The 16,817-nt window shown below is 44.7% G+C and overlaps 1 protein-coding gene across 1 annotated transcript in view; it reads right to left on the bottom strand.

Annotated features, from left to right (window-relative positions):
• Positions 1-251: 251 nt before the first annotated feature.
• Positions 252-16,817, bottom strand: part of MAP2K1 (mitogen-activated protein kinase kinase 1) — a 32,461-nt gene continuing 15,895 nt past the window's right edge. Inside the window, exons 4-11 of the mRNA XM_058033270.1 lie at positions 13,500-13,577; positions 12,950-13,001; positions 7,605-7,729; positions 5,381-5,588; positions 4,074-4,138; positions 2,938-2,999; positions 2,038-2,083; positions 252-1,165 (exon numbers count right to left, since the gene is read on the bottom strand). Of these exons, the coding sequence (XP_057889253.1) occupies positions 1,052-1,165; positions 2,038-2,083; positions 2,938-2,999; positions 4,074-4,138; positions 5,381-5,588; positions 7,605-7,729; positions 12,950-13,001; positions 13,500-13,577 (750 nt within the window). The 3' untranslated portion in view covers positions 252-1,051. The remainder of the gene's footprint in view (positions 1,166-2,037; positions 2,084-2,937; positions 3,000-4,073; positions 4,139-5,380; positions 5,589-7,604; positions 7,730-12,949; positions 13,002-13,499; positions 13,578-16,817) is intronic.

Below are 16,817 nucleotides of genomic sequence, written 5' to 3'. Positions count from 1 at the left end.
GTCTCACTGCAGCCAGCACAGGCCTGGATTGTCCATGAGTCATTTCCTGCCCCTGCTGGCCCGGGCTGTGCCAGCCCTTTGATACCTGATCCTTCGGCCATGTGGAAGTTCATGGCCCGATGATGGGGATTCCTTCTGGGGAAGAATTTCAGGCATTTCCTCATCCCAAGCATCCTTTCAAAGAGCTGAAATTTATAGTGCAGTGACCAGATTAAAAGCTTTGGTCAAGTTTTAAAAAAAGCTTCAAGAAGTTACTTGATAATATATTTATTAAGAGAACCCATTGCTAAACATCTGAGAGAATAAAACAATAAAGGATTTTCATACACTTTTAGACACTAAACACAGTTGTCATGACTCTTTAGGTTAAAAGAAAGCAAAGTGCTTGGATCATTGTCTTGATTCCATAGGACACTTCCAAGAACTAACTTTTAAAAATCAATTAGAAAGACATACATCACTAAATCCAAGGATGATGATATGTTCGAAAAATAAATATAGAAATATGAACAAGTCTACAATTAGAATATTGCCCTGTGCATTCTGAGAAATGCAGAGCTCTTGCCTTCTTCACCTGCAAAGAGAGAGAGATCTCTAGACAACAGCAAAATTGGAGCCTAACTTTTGGGAAGAGCTGGGCAGCAGCAAAGCATGCTCACAGACAGGCTCGGAGCATCCCGATCCCGAGCCCAGGAGCTCGGGGAAAGCATGATTGAAGTACCAACGATTTACAAAGAGTCTTGATAAGGTTCAAACAAGCCAGGGGCCGACCCCCCCTGCCCCAGTGATATTTTCATTAAGAAAGAATATCCATAATCACCTAAAATCAGCAAGCACTGGAACTTACACAGCTTACATTTGGTCAGTGAACGACGGAACCCGGAACGATACCAATTAGTTTAGGACGAGATTTAAAACCGTTTTGGCACATGCTATCAAGACATTCTTCCTCAAGAGGTGAAATACATGTTGGAACAGGTACAAGCTGAGGAGAGAGGACCAGGAGAGCGTGGTTGTCACCAGAGGTACAGTCCAGGAGCTGGCCCCAGGCTCAGACGCCGGCGGCGTGCGTGGGGGTGCTGGGCTGGTTAAGGCCGATGGTGGAGCAGAGCCACCCCGCAAAATCCACCTCCTCCGCCTCGGATCTCTTGATGAAAGCATGGATCTGGGCACAGGAGAACAGGGTCAGGGTGCCAGCCCTCAGGCTGATCAGGGGCAGCCCTCAGGAGCACCCACAAATCCGCCTGGAGCAGCCGAGCTGTGACACTTCACAGGGCACGTGGAGAAATTCCCTCAGAAAGGGAACAGCCAGCACCAGGCAAAGTGTCCCAGAGGAATCCTGCCAGTGCCTCTGCACCACAGATATGATGAGGATGTGGCTCAGGCACTCAGGGTAATACTCTGGAAAGTGTCTGCCTGGGCACTAGAAGGCTTTTTGTGATAAAAAGAGTCGCTTTGCATTTTGCACCATTATTGTGCAGCAGGGTCAGGGGAAACCTGCAGTACAACTGAAGTGCTGGCATTACACTTAAAACCATAAAAAGATGCACTGAGACTGATCTGGTTATTTTACACAGAGAAAAATGCAGGATGTGTGCTGAGTTCTACAGACTTTGCCAGACAAAGCTGGTAAAAAAGTGACAAATTGTGTTTCACAACAGATGATTAAAAATGTATTTAATTAGTCCATATGGTATGTGGAGCTTTATTCTTTTGTCCTTCTAAAAGTATTAATCGATACTTTATTATTAACTAATAGACTCAAGAGAGAATTCTTTTGTTAATTAATTAAGTCACCCATTGTGATTATCAAATGGCAGACTCCACAACCCACCAGGTTTTGGTTTCCTTGACAGTCCCTCTTGTAGGAGGTGTGAGACCTGCAGCCCCTCGGTCTCTAGCTCAGAAAAGCTGCTCCTGCCCAAGCTGAGCTGCTCTTGGGCCACCAGCCACCCTCAAGCCACTGCTCTGGGCCAGCTGGGGAACCCAACCTGCCTGGGAAAGGGCTCTGAGATCAGATTAAAAACCTTCACTCACCATCAGCTGCTTCAAGTCGGCTCTTTCAGCAGGATTCTTAATTAAGCTGGGAAAACACAAAGTGGTGCACAAGTTACACCCCATTATCTTTTAAAATAAGGCTCCAGGTGTGTCCTGTTGGCTGGACTGCTCTGGTCTGACACCACTCAGCAAATGCACCAGGTGCCTCTCAGACAGAGATGGGAGCCTGCAGTTCCCTTCTGGGGGTTCCACAGTTCCAGGTAAGAAATCCTGATTGTCTGAGACTGATGATTGTGTAAACCAAGCTGGGGAGATAAATCCCATTTCAACTAAATCCACATGAACCCCTTTTTATCCCTCACGTTTCTTTGCCCCAAGTCTCCTCAAGTTCAGGATCAAGCAGAGCTATTGCATGACTGTCCTTCCTTTTGGAAGCTGTAAATAGAGATATTTTATCAATAAACAAACACTTGAACTGCAATGAGCTGCCCCCTTAGCACTGGTTCAGTGCTGGCACCACTGAGGTGCAGCTGGGGCCGTGAGGAGATGGGGAATGGCTGCTGGGATGAAGGTGTTGGCTCATGGGCAAGAAAAACCCCTGGAGCCTGCAGGATTGAGCAGCCCATGGCCCAGCACTGCAGGAGGAGGTGTCTGAGCCCTGCAGAAGCTGTTTGTGCTGGGGTCACTCCCTAAGGACTGCTCTGAGCTGCACAAATTCAGGGCTAAAGAGGGGAATATCCCCCAGCCTTGGGGCTCCTCTGGATGCACCTGCTGCCTGTGAGGTAATTAACACCCAAACAGGATTGATTATGCTGATTGCAATCCTTACATTTGCCCTGGCCTGGAGCAGGGACTCGACTGCCAAGGGCCTGACAGACAAAGCTGAGCCCAGCATGTCCCTCTGCCACTCAGCACACAGAAAATAGAGAAAATACTCACCATTTGTTAACAAAATCTTGAAATTCAGAACCAAAGACACCATTGGGCAGTTTTGGAGGTGGCTGTAATAAATAAATACAGTTTTAACATCAGCAATCATTCAGTATGGGACAGTTAGATGTCCCCATCTGAGCAAAGCTGTGCAACCCTGGCTGATCTGGGTTATTGCTCTAAACCAGACTTTCCCTGGTAGGGGTGGGTTTTGTTGGGTTTTGGTTGGTTGGTTGTTCTTTTTTCTCCACACACACACACATACACACCTGGATGGGGGGAGCACAGCCTCAGCTCTCATTAAGGAAGGCTCAGAGCACTAATTAGCACCCTGTCATTCCCCACAGTGCTGAGGGAAGATGCCCTGCACATCATTAGTTCCATAATCCTTTGGATGTCACTTTTCTGTCCCTGGCAATGAGTTGGTTCAGGCTCTGAATTCAGACAGAATTCAGACAAATAAAGAAGGGGGACTGCATAAACCTGCACATCATTGCCTCATCCTCAGGCCACAGGCTCAGGGATAAGTTCCCATCCTCACACTGAGTTCATTTTATGCACAGGGCAGACAAGGCCTGCACCCCTCCCTGACTGGAGCACAGCCCGTGCTGGAGGGAGCAGCTCCTGCTGAAGAAGTTTGTGCTCAATCAGAGGTAGCACAAGAAAATATTGCCAAACTCTGAACCACTGCAGCTTTTCAGCCCAAACTGACCCTTCAGGGGTGCTGCAATACAGGATCACAGCAGCTGCAGTGATTGAATGCAACTCCATCCCCAGAGTCAGTGCTGGCAGATTGGGGTTTATATAATATGCAAAACAGATTTGTAATCTGAGACAATTGTGCAAGCAGATGAGTTACAGAAGCAATTTATCAATTTATCATGGCACAGGCAATGCAGGGACCCAGACACCAACTGTGCCTTTCAATGGGTGAGCTGGACAGTTGTCAATAATTCATCCAGCTGGAACAATTGTTATCCAGCTGCTACAAATGACAGCTAACATGAGCATGCTTTTTGCTTTGAAAGAGAAGAGAATTGTGACTGTCATAAGGCTAAACCAGACTAAACAGCACCAACCCCAAATTCCAGGATGCTTTCAGAGTTTACAGCTGTGAAGAACAGATTTTTAAGTTTATAAATTACCTCATTGACGATGTAATCCAGGAGTTCAAAGATTGCCATTGGGGGTCTGCTGTCTGATCCATAGGCTGGGAAGAAATGGGAGAGAAATGGGAGAAATTTGGATCAGTGTCACTCTCCCTGCATGGCTTTAGGGGTGCTGTAGGAAACCCAGGCCTGACACTTCTGGCACCCAGCAGATTTACAGGGAAAAGGAGCAACAGGGAAATAAATGCTTTCATGCAAGGAGACATTTCCAGGTCTGACCCAAAGCACTCACTTCACTGGGATCATCCTGCTGCACTGGGATCAGCACCTTGGAGAAAACCAGAGCACCAGACTGGGATTTCAGAGTGGTTTTTTGGGTTTTTATCAGTTTTTTAAAATCAGATTATGAAATCTGAAGGTTCTGAGTTTGATCCTCACATAGGGCAGCACTTTGTGGAGTTTTGGGGTTTTTTTGTTAAGGTTGGGATTAAATGTGTCAGATGGTGTTTCTTGTTCAGACTCAGATGTTTATTAGTTCTTATTTATATTATAGTCTCACAAATTTTGAGTTTTACAGCACTTAAAACTAAAAATGGAGTTCTATCTTTCTATCTACAAGGCTTTTTAAGGACAAACTGTCTAATTAGGAAATGACACTTCAATTATTTTTACTTTTAACCTAATAACTAACTACTTGTGGCTCACAATGTGGACTTTTTATCCAATTACACAAAACCACCCAAACCCATGGAGAAGGAGGCGAAGAAGAAGGACCAGCTTCTGCCCTAAAACTTCTATCTTGTTTTATATGTATCTTTTATATCTTGTTTTATTCTATCTATCTATCTATCTATCTATCTATCTATCTATCTATCTATCTATCACCTTGTTTATATATATCTTTCATATCTTTTTTATTATGTCTTCTTATATTCTAAAACCTTAAACTCTATGATTTTTACTAAGTGATATTACACATTTCTATCCAAACTGCACGCCCACAATCCCAGTTCCATCATTCCATTTTGGAAGCCTTCTCTACAGCCTCAGGTCAATGCAGTGCTCTCTCGTGGGTCAGTGCCTGGCAGCACAGAAATCTGAAATTCTCACAGCCAGGGTTCCAAAGGCACCATTGGGCAGTTTTGAGAAGCCCCATCTCAGTGCTGGGGCTGCTCACAAGAGCCACCACCCAAAGGTCTCTGGTGCTCTGCTCCTCACAGTGAAGCTGAGCCGGGTGCCCAACACACCCCTGATTTGTAGACGTTCAAATCCCCCCTGTGCAGCCCAGGATGGGTTAAAAGCACCTTGAAGCTGTCAGGAAATGAGGAGAGGTTGTGACTCACAGCTCATGGGCCGGCCGGGCGCTCTCTGCCGGGGCGAGGTCTCTGTGACGGGAGAATCTCCCTCCACGGGGCAGCCAAACATCAGCTCCAGCTCCTTGGAGTCAGGAGGGGGAATGGGGTACCTGCCAATGGCCATCTCCACCAGGGACAGCCCCATGCTCCAGATGTCCGACTGCACCGAGTAGTGAGTGCCCTGCAGCCTCTCGGGCTGCAAAACACAGGGAGGGGAGGAGAGGCAGCTCTGTGACAAGGAGGTACCAGAAAATGACATTCTGCAATAACCTGCATCAATCAAAGCATGGAACCCCAACTTATTAGCACAGCATGCTCAAATGAGTGACTTGGTATTTTCCTGGAGTTCCCCAAATTTCTTTAGCACACATCTAATGGAACTCGAACACAAGGCTCTGCAGGCAAAATCTGTTTTGTATTGTCTTTAGGAGATTCACACAATGTAAAGATATCTAGGTATGGGATTTTTTGGTCAGTTGAATGATGATCAGAAGTGTATCTGACTATTGCAGTCCCACTGCTTCACAGATCCTCAGTTCTGAGCAGTGTATCCACATCCTGCTGCTGCCAAACCAGCACATGAGTGCTGCACCAACTCCTTTTGCTTCATTTCTGCACCTGCTTTGTCACTCTATGTTCAGTGCTCAATGGTTCCTGAAATTATTAATACATTGATGTACTTCACCCTTAAATCCATTTCTACTAAGAGTTCTCAAAGAAAACATTCACTTTTCTGTACTCTTTTTAAAATCAAGCTCATATTTTACCAAAATGGTGCAGATTCTTCTGATATCATGCACATATTGGAAAAATACATATGCAATTTGAAACTCCCTCTCAGAGAATGTGAGAATGCAGTAAAGCCTCTTCCTTCTGCCATAAGGAGGTGATAGTTTTGTTTAATTTGTTTTGTAGCATTTACTGAGATGATATTTGAGTTTTCTCCAGTTTCCCCCCTCAGTCATTCCAAAGCCACCTGGACAAACTACACAACTGCTGGACAGCAATAGAAATGTCCAAATCCCAAGATTTTCATAAAATGAAAGTGTAAAGGAAGGTGGGTGGATGAGAAAGAGCAGGAAACAGAGAGAGCACTTGTTATATAAATATAAATAGCATTAAAATCTAGAAATCTGTTCAAGATAAACAGTGTTGTTTTTCCACACCTCCCTGTGGTAAAAAGGGATGTTTGCATGTAATAATTCTGTATGGTTTTGTGTGTATAGATGTGTGCAAAGGGAGCTGCTGCAAGAGAAGATCCCTCAGACACCACCAGGACAAAATCCCCCTCGTGGCTTGGTCTGTGATGCCAGAGAGCAAAGTGAAACCCCCCAGGTAAAACCCTCAGCCTGTAAAAAGAACAAACTGAAGGAAACTGAGGGCAGAGAGCACTTGGATCTCATCCCTGCTCCCGAGGAGCCAGGGCAAGGCAGGAGCATGGCTGAGCTGAGCTGTGGGTTTGGTTTTGCTCATTAGCAGCAGCCCCCAGAGGTGAGAACTTCACCCCAGCCTGGTTTCAGGTGTGTCACCAGGAGAAATGACACAGAGACAGTGCAGGGCTCCTGCTGAACAGAGCCAGCACTACAGCTTTTCCCTGGAAGCCCAAGCCCACACAGCTCTAACCCTGCAGCCAGAGCTGGGAACGGGAGCAGCAGCTCATGGTGTGCTGCAAAGGGTGTGGGAATGAGAGAGCTGCTACTGCCACGAGCTGGGGCTGCAATCACACAGGGAGCTCCTCTGGAAAGGGCTTCCAAGGTGTTCCTCATGCCAGGGACACAGAACAGCCTGGGACAGCCCCACATTAACTCCCTGCCCTCTGCCAGGATCTCTCCTGTGGCTGCGCTTTGCCTGCAGAGCCAGCCCAGCACATGCTGGATGGGAAGAGGACCCAAGGAAAACAAACCCAAGGAAAACAAAATAAACTGGGCTTTTCTGAGAGACAACCCCCAAAGGCAACAACTGGCTGGGTTCTGCTGAGCAGACACAGCCCCAGCTCTTCTGCAGGGTTATAAACATTCCAAGGTTTTGGCTTTTCCTGCAACAGCTCTTCCCCCCCCACACACAATCTGATGTGACACCAGAACATTCCTGGAATGCAGGAAGAGCTGAACCAGGAACAGCAACAGTTGGTTCTTGTTTGATCACCAGAACTGGGACAACTCAAGCCTAACAAACTCAGAGCTGTGTGATGTGGATTTCAATCTGTACTTACAGACATGTAGGAGCGTGTGCCAACAAAGGAGTTTGCCATGGAATCTATCAGCTGCCCACTGACACCAAAGTCACAAAGCTTGATTTCACCTCTAGAGTTTACCAAAATGTTGGAGGGTTTAACATCTGGGAAAAAAAAAAATGGATTATTTAGGAGATAAAACAGGAAATCTGACAATGCAAGGTGAGAATTTTCACGTGCCTCCCTTTGCTTCCCTTCTGTGACACAATTCTGGCCCTCTGGCAATAATCAGAGATTTGGGTCCCTCACAGCTCCACCTCACAGACTCTCTATTTAACCACAGATAAATAAAAAGAAATATTCAAAGTTACACATGCAGAAAAGGTTGTCAGCTTTTTGATTTCACACTATTTGATTTCACCCTATTTCCTGGCTTTTAAGTATTAGGTTTGGGCATCCACATCCTCCTTGCAGATGAATGGTCTCCTTTGAGATAAATAAGTGTACAAGAGTGTAACTCCTCCTGAATGATGATGCTGTGCCTAGAAATGATCAATAAAGAGGCCCTACATATTTATTTTACAAAGGTCAATGAATTACAGCAGCCTCACTGTCATTCCTCCATATCTACATAGGCATAAATCATCCTATGGCCAAACACTCCCTGCAGTGGGATCCTGTTTTCTGGGTTTGGGTTTGTTGGGGTTTTTTGTGGTGGTGGTCTTGGGTTTGTTTGTTGGTTTAGATTTGGTTTTTTTTTTGTTGTTGTTGTTTTTGGTTTTTTTGGGTTTTTTTAAAGCTCTGAAAAAATTATTTTCCTATTATTGAAAATGTGTATTTAAAATAATTGGAGGTTGTTTTTTTCCTGTGACAGAGCCCCCTCATGATTTTGAATTCATCACCGTTCCTAAATGGAAATTTAATAAGGGTCACTGGTAGCTTAGCAACTAATAACAGCTCTTTGTGAATGCAAAGGTACAGGGAACAAGTGTTTAGTGTTTCTTTATAGCTGCAAGGAGGTTTTCCACTGTATCTCACTGCTTAGCTGGTCATTTCCAACCCATCATCAAAATAAGCAACCAACAGCCCACACTGGCAGAGTAATGCTGCAGAAAAAAGGGAACTGGGAAATTGTTTTGAAGAAAGAGAATCATGATTTCACTTCAGAGCAGACTCAGAACTCTATAGGCTGTCACATTTTCATGTGCTTTTCACTTTTAAGCACAGATCCATCCCAGGAGCTGCCCTTTGGTGGGATGTGCCTGGGAGGAGGACACTGAGATGACAAAGATCTCCATGCAGGAGGTTTGGCCTCACTGAGCAAGATCCATGGGGAGAGGAAAATAAAACAATTCCAGCTGCCCCCTCAGCTGCTTTTGAGGAGTGACACCAAGTGTGGATAATTATCTACCTGGGGAAACTGTGGCTCCATGTTTTTGTCCCTTTCCAGGCGAGTGAAATGTCCAGGCAGAGTTTCCTGCCCTGATGTGTGGATGGAAAATGCAGGCAGGTATTTTGTGTGTGCTGCTTTCAATTGCCCAGCCCTGGGGGAGGATCTGCACCTGCTGCAAGCTCTGCCTGCTGAGACCTCACCACATCCCTCACTGTGCAAAGGCTGCATCCAGGCTGGAGCTTGACCTACCAGCCTGAAACTCCAGCAGGAGCTAAAAACAACCCAGCCCAGGGCCAAGCAGAGATTAGAGACCCCCAGCTGCACAGGAATCTGCACCCAAAGCTCTGGGCAAAAGCAAGGTGGAAGAAACTGTTTGCAAAACACACTGGGAGCACAGCAGAGCCTGAGCCACAGCCAGCCAGGTTTGTGCTGCTCACCAATGCACAGCTACAAACTCAAAACAAAGATGCAAATCCTCACTTTCATCTCTGGAGTTCACTGATTCTTCATAATTAAATGGCAAAGAGAAAATCATTACCATTGCACCACCAGTGCCAAACAATTCTCTTTATGAGCATGCTGAAGTCTCAGACTCCCCCTGGTCTCCTGCAGGTTTCCCCTCTCCCCTCAGTGTTTCTGCAGGTGGCAATGCCACCCTGCAGCTCAGAGCAGCACAGCCCCATCTCCTCCCTGCATTTCTGCACAAAGCTTCTCCTCCCTGGAGTATTTTCATTTTCCACACAAGGCACCCCATGTGATCAGTGTGATGTTTGGAAGGCTGCTGCATTTCCACCCCTCTAAATGTAGCACCTATTCTATTTTCACTCCAGAGCCTCTGAGCACTTGAGCAGTTTCTCTGGAAACCAGAGATTTGTATTGCCAGAGGAACAGGAATGCCAAGGCATCCTGCAAAATGTATGCTGGAACTTGCAAGGAGCAGACAAAAGGAACACAAAATGTGTTATGTAAGCACTTCAGCTTTAAAGAAAGTGGAAGATATTTTATATACCATCCCAGACAAGCCAGGAAGAGAATTCCAGAGGAGTCCTTTGCCAGGGGGATGGATTTATGGCACTGCAAAGGGAGCTGGTAACACAGAGAAGTTTCCAGAATGCCTGATAATCTCTGTGAGAGGTTCCTTCCTCTGCTCTGCCCCACAGGCTCACTCTGAAAGGTGGCCCTGGGGTTGTCATAACCCCTTCAGCCAGAATTCACTCAGTACCAGATACATGTGAGCAGAGATGTGTCCTGCAGCACATTTTTGGGACCTTCCAATCAGTTCCCATTTGCCAAGGCAGGATCTCACAAGAATCTTCTGGAACTGCAGCCCTGGAACAGAGCAGTGACACTGCCCTGAGCTGCTGCCTCCAGCTGGGTTCAAAATCTTACAAACCTTCCACAGCAGCAAGGAGAGACCTTCCAGAGAGGATTCAACTGCAGACAGCACCACAGATATCTTTACTTAACAGAACAGAAGGGATTATTGAAATATCCAGCACAGTTGTGCTCCTCATCCCCTCCTGTCCTGTGCCTTGGATCCTACCAGTTGAACTTCCAGAGGTTTTGTGATTTCATTCCTGTCTGCTCAGAGAGGACCAGAGCACAAAGCACAGTGCCCCACATGGGCAAACCCTCTAGAAAATGACTGTATTCCCATCTAGAAAAGAGCTGTGTTTTCCTCTAGAAAAGACCTCTATTCTCCTCTAGAAAAGGACTGTATTCTCCTCTAGAAAAGAGCTGTGTTTCCCATTCCTGCTCTACTAAGCCCCAAACCTTCTCCCTTGAGCTGTCTGGAATGACAAATGAACACTTTTCCCCAGTCCAGGACACAGCTGGGCATGGAAGCAGTTGGGTTAAATATTCCAAACTTGCTGATATTGCCACACGAGTAATAAAACACACCAGTGGAATAAATTCTTCCCTGCAAATGAGTTCTCACAAGCCTGGCTGTCTTTAGATTTAAGAACAGATTTTTTGGCCCTTTGTTGCTGTGTTCTCATGTTTAACAGTGATGTCTCTTCATTTTTAAGTCACCCACTCTCCCCACAGCATAACTCAAATAAATCCTGCTGAAAACAAGCCCACCAAGTGCACACATTTTCCCCAGGGATGGATGAGTGAAAACAAACAGCCCATGTGAGATGCTGTTCTCACCTTGTCAGAGCAGGAGAGAAAGCAAAGCACAGAAATCTCCAATTATTAGAGCTGTGTATAAAATAATGCTGACACAGTTACAGGAAAAGTGCTTTTAGCAGCACTGTTTATCTCAGTGGGATCCAAGGCAGAGCAGAAGCAGTTTTTCACCTGCACCCCAGCCTTCACAAGGGGACACAGAGAATGCACAAGGTCAGTGGCACAGACAGACCCACGGACAGCACCGAGGACAGAAGCTGCAAGTTTGGCTCTGGCTGCCCAGAGAAGGGAGAAGCACTCACTGCTCTGACTGATTCTCCTCTGAGCTGCCAGCACTGGCCATGATCAACCCCCAGAATGTTATTCTGGCTCCCCCTTTATCAGAGAGCACAGATGTGATGTGACCACAGAGCAGCCGCTGCAAGGAGGGCACAAGGTCAGCAATTGCTGCTGCTGTCAGAGCACACAGGAGGGAAACTGGGCTGGAAAACAAAATCCACCACGTGGACATGGAGCTGGGCACTGCAGGGCACCCTCAAGCCAGTACAGCTGGAAGCAATGCAAAGAGGAATTTTTGATTTGTGCTGCCCCATGAACCTGCAGTGCAATCTCTGACCCAGCAAACACCGCGAGGTTAAGCTGCACTTCAACAAGATCGGGAGGGTTTCACTTTGGATTTATCAGATCTACAGATGGTAAAACTGAAAATAAATAAATAAAAACTGCTGTCTCAGCTGAGCAAGATCAACCTAAAAAAAACCCCAAGCAACCAAGATAGTAACAACCCACTGGTGTGGCTGACTTGAGGACAAGATGCAGCAGGAACTCCACCAGGGTGCCCTAAAATAAGGTGATCTCTTTCCCTCGAGTCCTTATGCTCTGAACACAGACAAATGGCTTTGAAACTGTCACCAGGAATGTTTAGAGTCTCCCTCCAACCTCCCTGCTCCACAAGAGAGCTATATTTGTTTAAAAAAACCCCACAATCCAGGAATGTGTGATAAACACAACTTCATGTGTAAGGTGATCCTACAACAGCTTGTGCAAGCTGGGATTGCTGATTCCTCTCTTTGGTGTGGGCAACAAATGTAAATTCAGACATGTATTATTGTCTGCTGCAGATATTTTATCATCTGAATATTCTCCTGTGGTCCAAGGCTGCCCAGCAGCTGCTGTGGGCTGCACACAGGGCACCAGCACTGCCCAGCTCCACCTTCACAAAAATACATTTATTACTGTACCAAGGGTCATCCCTCTTTAATGGAACATCCAACAGAGTAATGGAGGAGCTGGATTTTAAAAAGGGCAACTAAAAGCAGAAAATAATTTCATACATCTATTCTAAAGTAACTAAAGACCCAGGAGAAGCAACACTCCCATTCTACACAGCTTCACCATGGTTTTTAATTGTTTTAAAGTATGCAAAGGATGCAGTTCTGCATGATAGCTCTCAATAAACAGCATGTGAATGTAAGACAGATGGGAAAGAAGTGACTTTCTTTTAAAAGTTTTCATTGCAATAACTATTGAACAGCCAAATGAAATTTAGCTCAGAGGTTTTCACTGCAGTCAGTCTCAAATACAGACAAGCTCTGTGTGCACATAAAATGCAAGAACAGCAGTTCAAGCACGGATTACAAACCCAGATAAGCTGCAGGAAGACAGAAGTTGAAGACATCTGATAGTCATGGGAAGAGATTTGGATTTAAAACAAAGAGTTTGCCTTACACTGCCCAAGAAAAGCCCTTTGAACCAAAGTCATATGGAACCACAAAGAACCAAGCATAGAAAAAAAGAGGCATTTTAATGAAATTAAAATTATACTCTAGGAAAGTTACAACACAAACTTTTATCTCACCTCTGTGCATTATTTTATGCTTTTCTCTCAGATATGTGAGTCCTTTTATTACCTAGAGACAAAAGAAAAAGAAATTCATTTAGGAAGCAGAAAAGAGAGTTGAATGCTTTGTCTGCACAAGAATTCCAAATGCATGCAGCTGAACAGAAACCCCAAAATGTAATCACTGCCAATCAACACTGAGTTTTCACTTGTCCCTACAGCTCGGAACAGAAAAATGAAAAACAAACCCAACTCCTTCCTAGGAGTTCTGTGTACAGAGAGCTCTGTACACATTCCTGCTGCAGAATGCAGAGGAAAAGGTAATACTGAAAAATGAGGAAGTGTTAATTCAGCTCTCATCCAGAAACATCAACTGATCCAAAAGCAGCAACTCCAAGCACACAGCCCAGAATGTGTTACTCATCCCAGTGCCCACAGCTACCACGTACAAAGGGAAACTGGAAAATGAAAAAGCACACTGAAAACCCTGGGAATATTCCCTCCTCCCTCCTCCCCATCCCCTGGATGTGGCAGTGCCAGCCCAGAGGTGCCATCCCTGCCCACTCACCGCAATGCTGACTTTGCCCAGGATCTGCTCTGGAATCCTCCCAGCCTTTTTCAGCACTTGATCCAAGGAGCCACCATCCTAACAAGAAATATTTCAATAGTCAAACTTGAATCAAATTGCTCTGAAATATTTTAAGCAGGGCTGTAAACTGAAGTCCTAATTTGTTTAAAAAAAACCCCAAGTTGCTCTTTATGTTTGCTTTAACATTGTTGTGGTGCAAATCTGAAAAAAATAAATCACTCCTCAGGAGGAATCAGTCAGGTTTGTGTTTATTTTAAATAAACATTTGGCCACTAACAACATCCACTCAAATAAACACTGCACACAATGCTCTTCCATGGTTTGGATCTCCTTAAGGCAGCACTGTCCACAAACAGTGACAAGCAAGCAGGAAGGATTTCACAGGTTTCTGTAATGCTCAGCCCAATGCATTTTTTTCTTGTCACATCCATCCACCACAATCCTCCTCCTCCTCCAAAGACAGAAAGAAAATATTTTATTGATCCTGATTATGGGGCTGAAAACTCATCCTGCTGGATGATGAGAGCACCCAGATCCCTGTCCCAGTCTGGTCCTGGCCAGCAGGAGCTGCCTCTGTCCCTTCTGCAGCTCCAGGGAGACTCTTCCCAGGATGGTTTGGCACAGAAAGAACCAAAACAGGGAGAAAATGGTTTGAAGGTTCCCTGGTAAGCCATGGCCTAGTTTATTAGATTAAATAAACTGCCTGCATGCACACACACCCCCAGCAAAGGCAAATGTATCCCACTGTTGCTAAGAGCTGTTCAAAAGGAAAACTGGGGAAAATGCTGTTTATTTTTAGCAACTGATTCAACAATAGTGCATAAGGTCTGGATTCTCTGGAGCACAGAACATACAACCAAAGGAGAAACTGAAAAGTTATTTTTCCAATTTAAAACCATATCCTGTTGTCTGGATCAGCACTGGATAACTCCCAATACTTGCCATAAAGATCTAACTGGAGTAATGAATTGCCTTCTGCCTTAACCTCCCCTTTGGAAGCTCCCATCAACATTTACACATGGTGAAAGCAAAAAAAAACTGGAACACAAAGATTTATTATTTGAGGACTAAAATCTACAACTCTTATGAGAAGGGAAGTATATAAATACTTATCTGATCACATAACTTTGTAAAAAACACACCCACATACACCACACTTGATTAAAAATACACCAGCAAAAAAAAAAAAAATCTCTAGAAATCTCTTGTTAAAGCAGTCTGAATTTCTGGACAGCTGTCTCTGCTGAGACACTGGTATATTAACCATAATTTTGTTACAGAAAATGCCTTTTTCCCCTTCCCTGAGGAGCAGCTCTGATCCTGGACAAGGCTGGACACAATTCAGCTGCCTTGTCTTGGCTGCAGCCTTCAGTGTCATGCAGGAGCTGCCTCCAACCCTGTTAAATACCTGCTGCTGAGCAAAGTTAGGCATTGATCTTGAATTTAGGTACCTAAAAATATCAAACACTCAAGTTCCATGCCCGTTCCACCTCCAACTTTTTGTTCATAATCCTACTTAGGTTTTGTAACCCACTGCTAAAAATAAGATTTCTGAGTGGTAACAACTGAAAAAAAAAGGACCACAGTGGAGATTTTCATCCAATCTTTTATCTAAAAGGAGACCAAAAAGTTCTACCAATGATCTGCATGAAGCTTAATGCTAAATTAAGACTATAATAATACATTAAGATTATAATAATAGTATAATAATGATAATATAATAGCATAATAATAACATAAATTAAGACTATGATAATCCATCTCTCTTTTGATTTCATAACTTATTGATCAGCTGATCTATGTGTAAAATGTTGTATCCAGTCTGGCTTGCACCAGATTCAGCACTGAGCCACCAGATTTCACCCTGCCTTCTCTCAAATTGAAAATGTTTGCTGTCAGACATAATATTCCCTGTCAGATATATTATTCCCTGCTTAGGAACCTACAAACCCTGATTGCTGCTGGTGATTCTCTCATTGACAAATAAATTGAGGCTCTTTAGGCCTTTTATTTCTCCTCTGGAATGTGGCAACACACAGGCTCCTTCAGCAACTGCAGCTGTGCACATCTGTGACATTTAACATATCCTCCAGCAGTGCCCAGACAGTTTTTCACCACAATTTTTCCTATTTTTCACTCTTCTTTTCAATGTTGAGAGCTGGATTTGCCCTTCCCAGCAGGAATTAGGATTTTGGGGGTGCACAGCTTCCCCTGGGCTCCCACATGCTGGAGCCTGCATGGTGAGCACTTGTTCCTAAGCAACCATCGATTCCTTCTCCAAATTCTGAGGGACCACAGAAGCAGTGCAACAATCACATGCACTTTCCAGAAAAAATACAGTTTCTCTCCAAAGAAACAGCTCCTTTCAGGGGAAAAAATAAAGAGGTCTTTGGCTGTATTGTGCTCCGTGTTGTTAAAAACCTCCACCAAGGGAGGCAGCAAATTCGACTGTCCCTTAATTACAGAAAATTTACTTTTCATGTTTTGAGTCCATATGGCTGCAGAAAGGCAAACAGATGTCGAGAAGAATGTGTACTTTGTATTAAAATGAAACACGGTGAAAAATATTTTTTTGGCATTAAAAAAGTTGTGTAAGATCCCTCTGGGCTTGCTCACTATTGTTCATGTTTGCATTTTCTGTAACATTTAAAAAAGGGACAAAATATGGATTTATATAAAAAAAGGGAAAAAATAGAATCTGCACAGCTGCAGTATCAGTGATCTGGTTCATTCTGCAGAAAAAACAAAGCTCAACCCCACTCAGAACAAGTGTTTAAGTAGCAGGACTGGGTAAATATTTTTAAATACAACAAAAGGATAAAAAGGAAGCGATTGGGAAGCTACATTTGTGCAAGGCAGACAGTGGAGAAGGGGATAAAACATCTATCAAACTCAACCTCTGATTTGCAGAGTAAATCCAAACCACATCTTCAGAGGAGCAGAGAACCTGGGTAACAGCAGTGCTGGTGGCACTGAGGGTTTGCAGGAAGGCTCAGGGAATAACCCCAGGGGAAAACTCCCAGGAAATAAATTTTCTGAGCACCCACCCTGTGCTCCATGCAGATGAAGATGATACCTCAGCTTTCAGCTTTTATATTTTTCACATTCTGTGCTGCTTTAGTGGGTGGGTTTGCATTCACATGAGGGGATGGTGAGCTCTGTGCTCAGAGCAGGGACACAAAACAATTCCTGCTCCAGCTGGGCACCAAGCACAAATGCCCCAAATCTCAGCCCAGGAGCACAAACCCCGTGGGCTGGAGAGAGAAAAACAAGCAGGGTGGGACTGCCTGGGCTCAA

The sequence above is a fragment of the Melospiza georgiana genome, chromosome 13 (assembly GCF_028018845.1).
Source record: "Melospiza georgiana isolate bMelGeo1 chromosome 13, bMelGeo1.pri, whole genome shotgun sequence".
Lineage (NCBI taxonomy): Eukaryota > Metazoa > Chordata > Aves > Passeriformes > Passerellidae > Melospiza > Melospiza georgiana.
The sequence above is the reverse complement of the archived record's forward strand: the minus strand, read 5'-3'. Positions and strand labels throughout refer to the sequence as shown.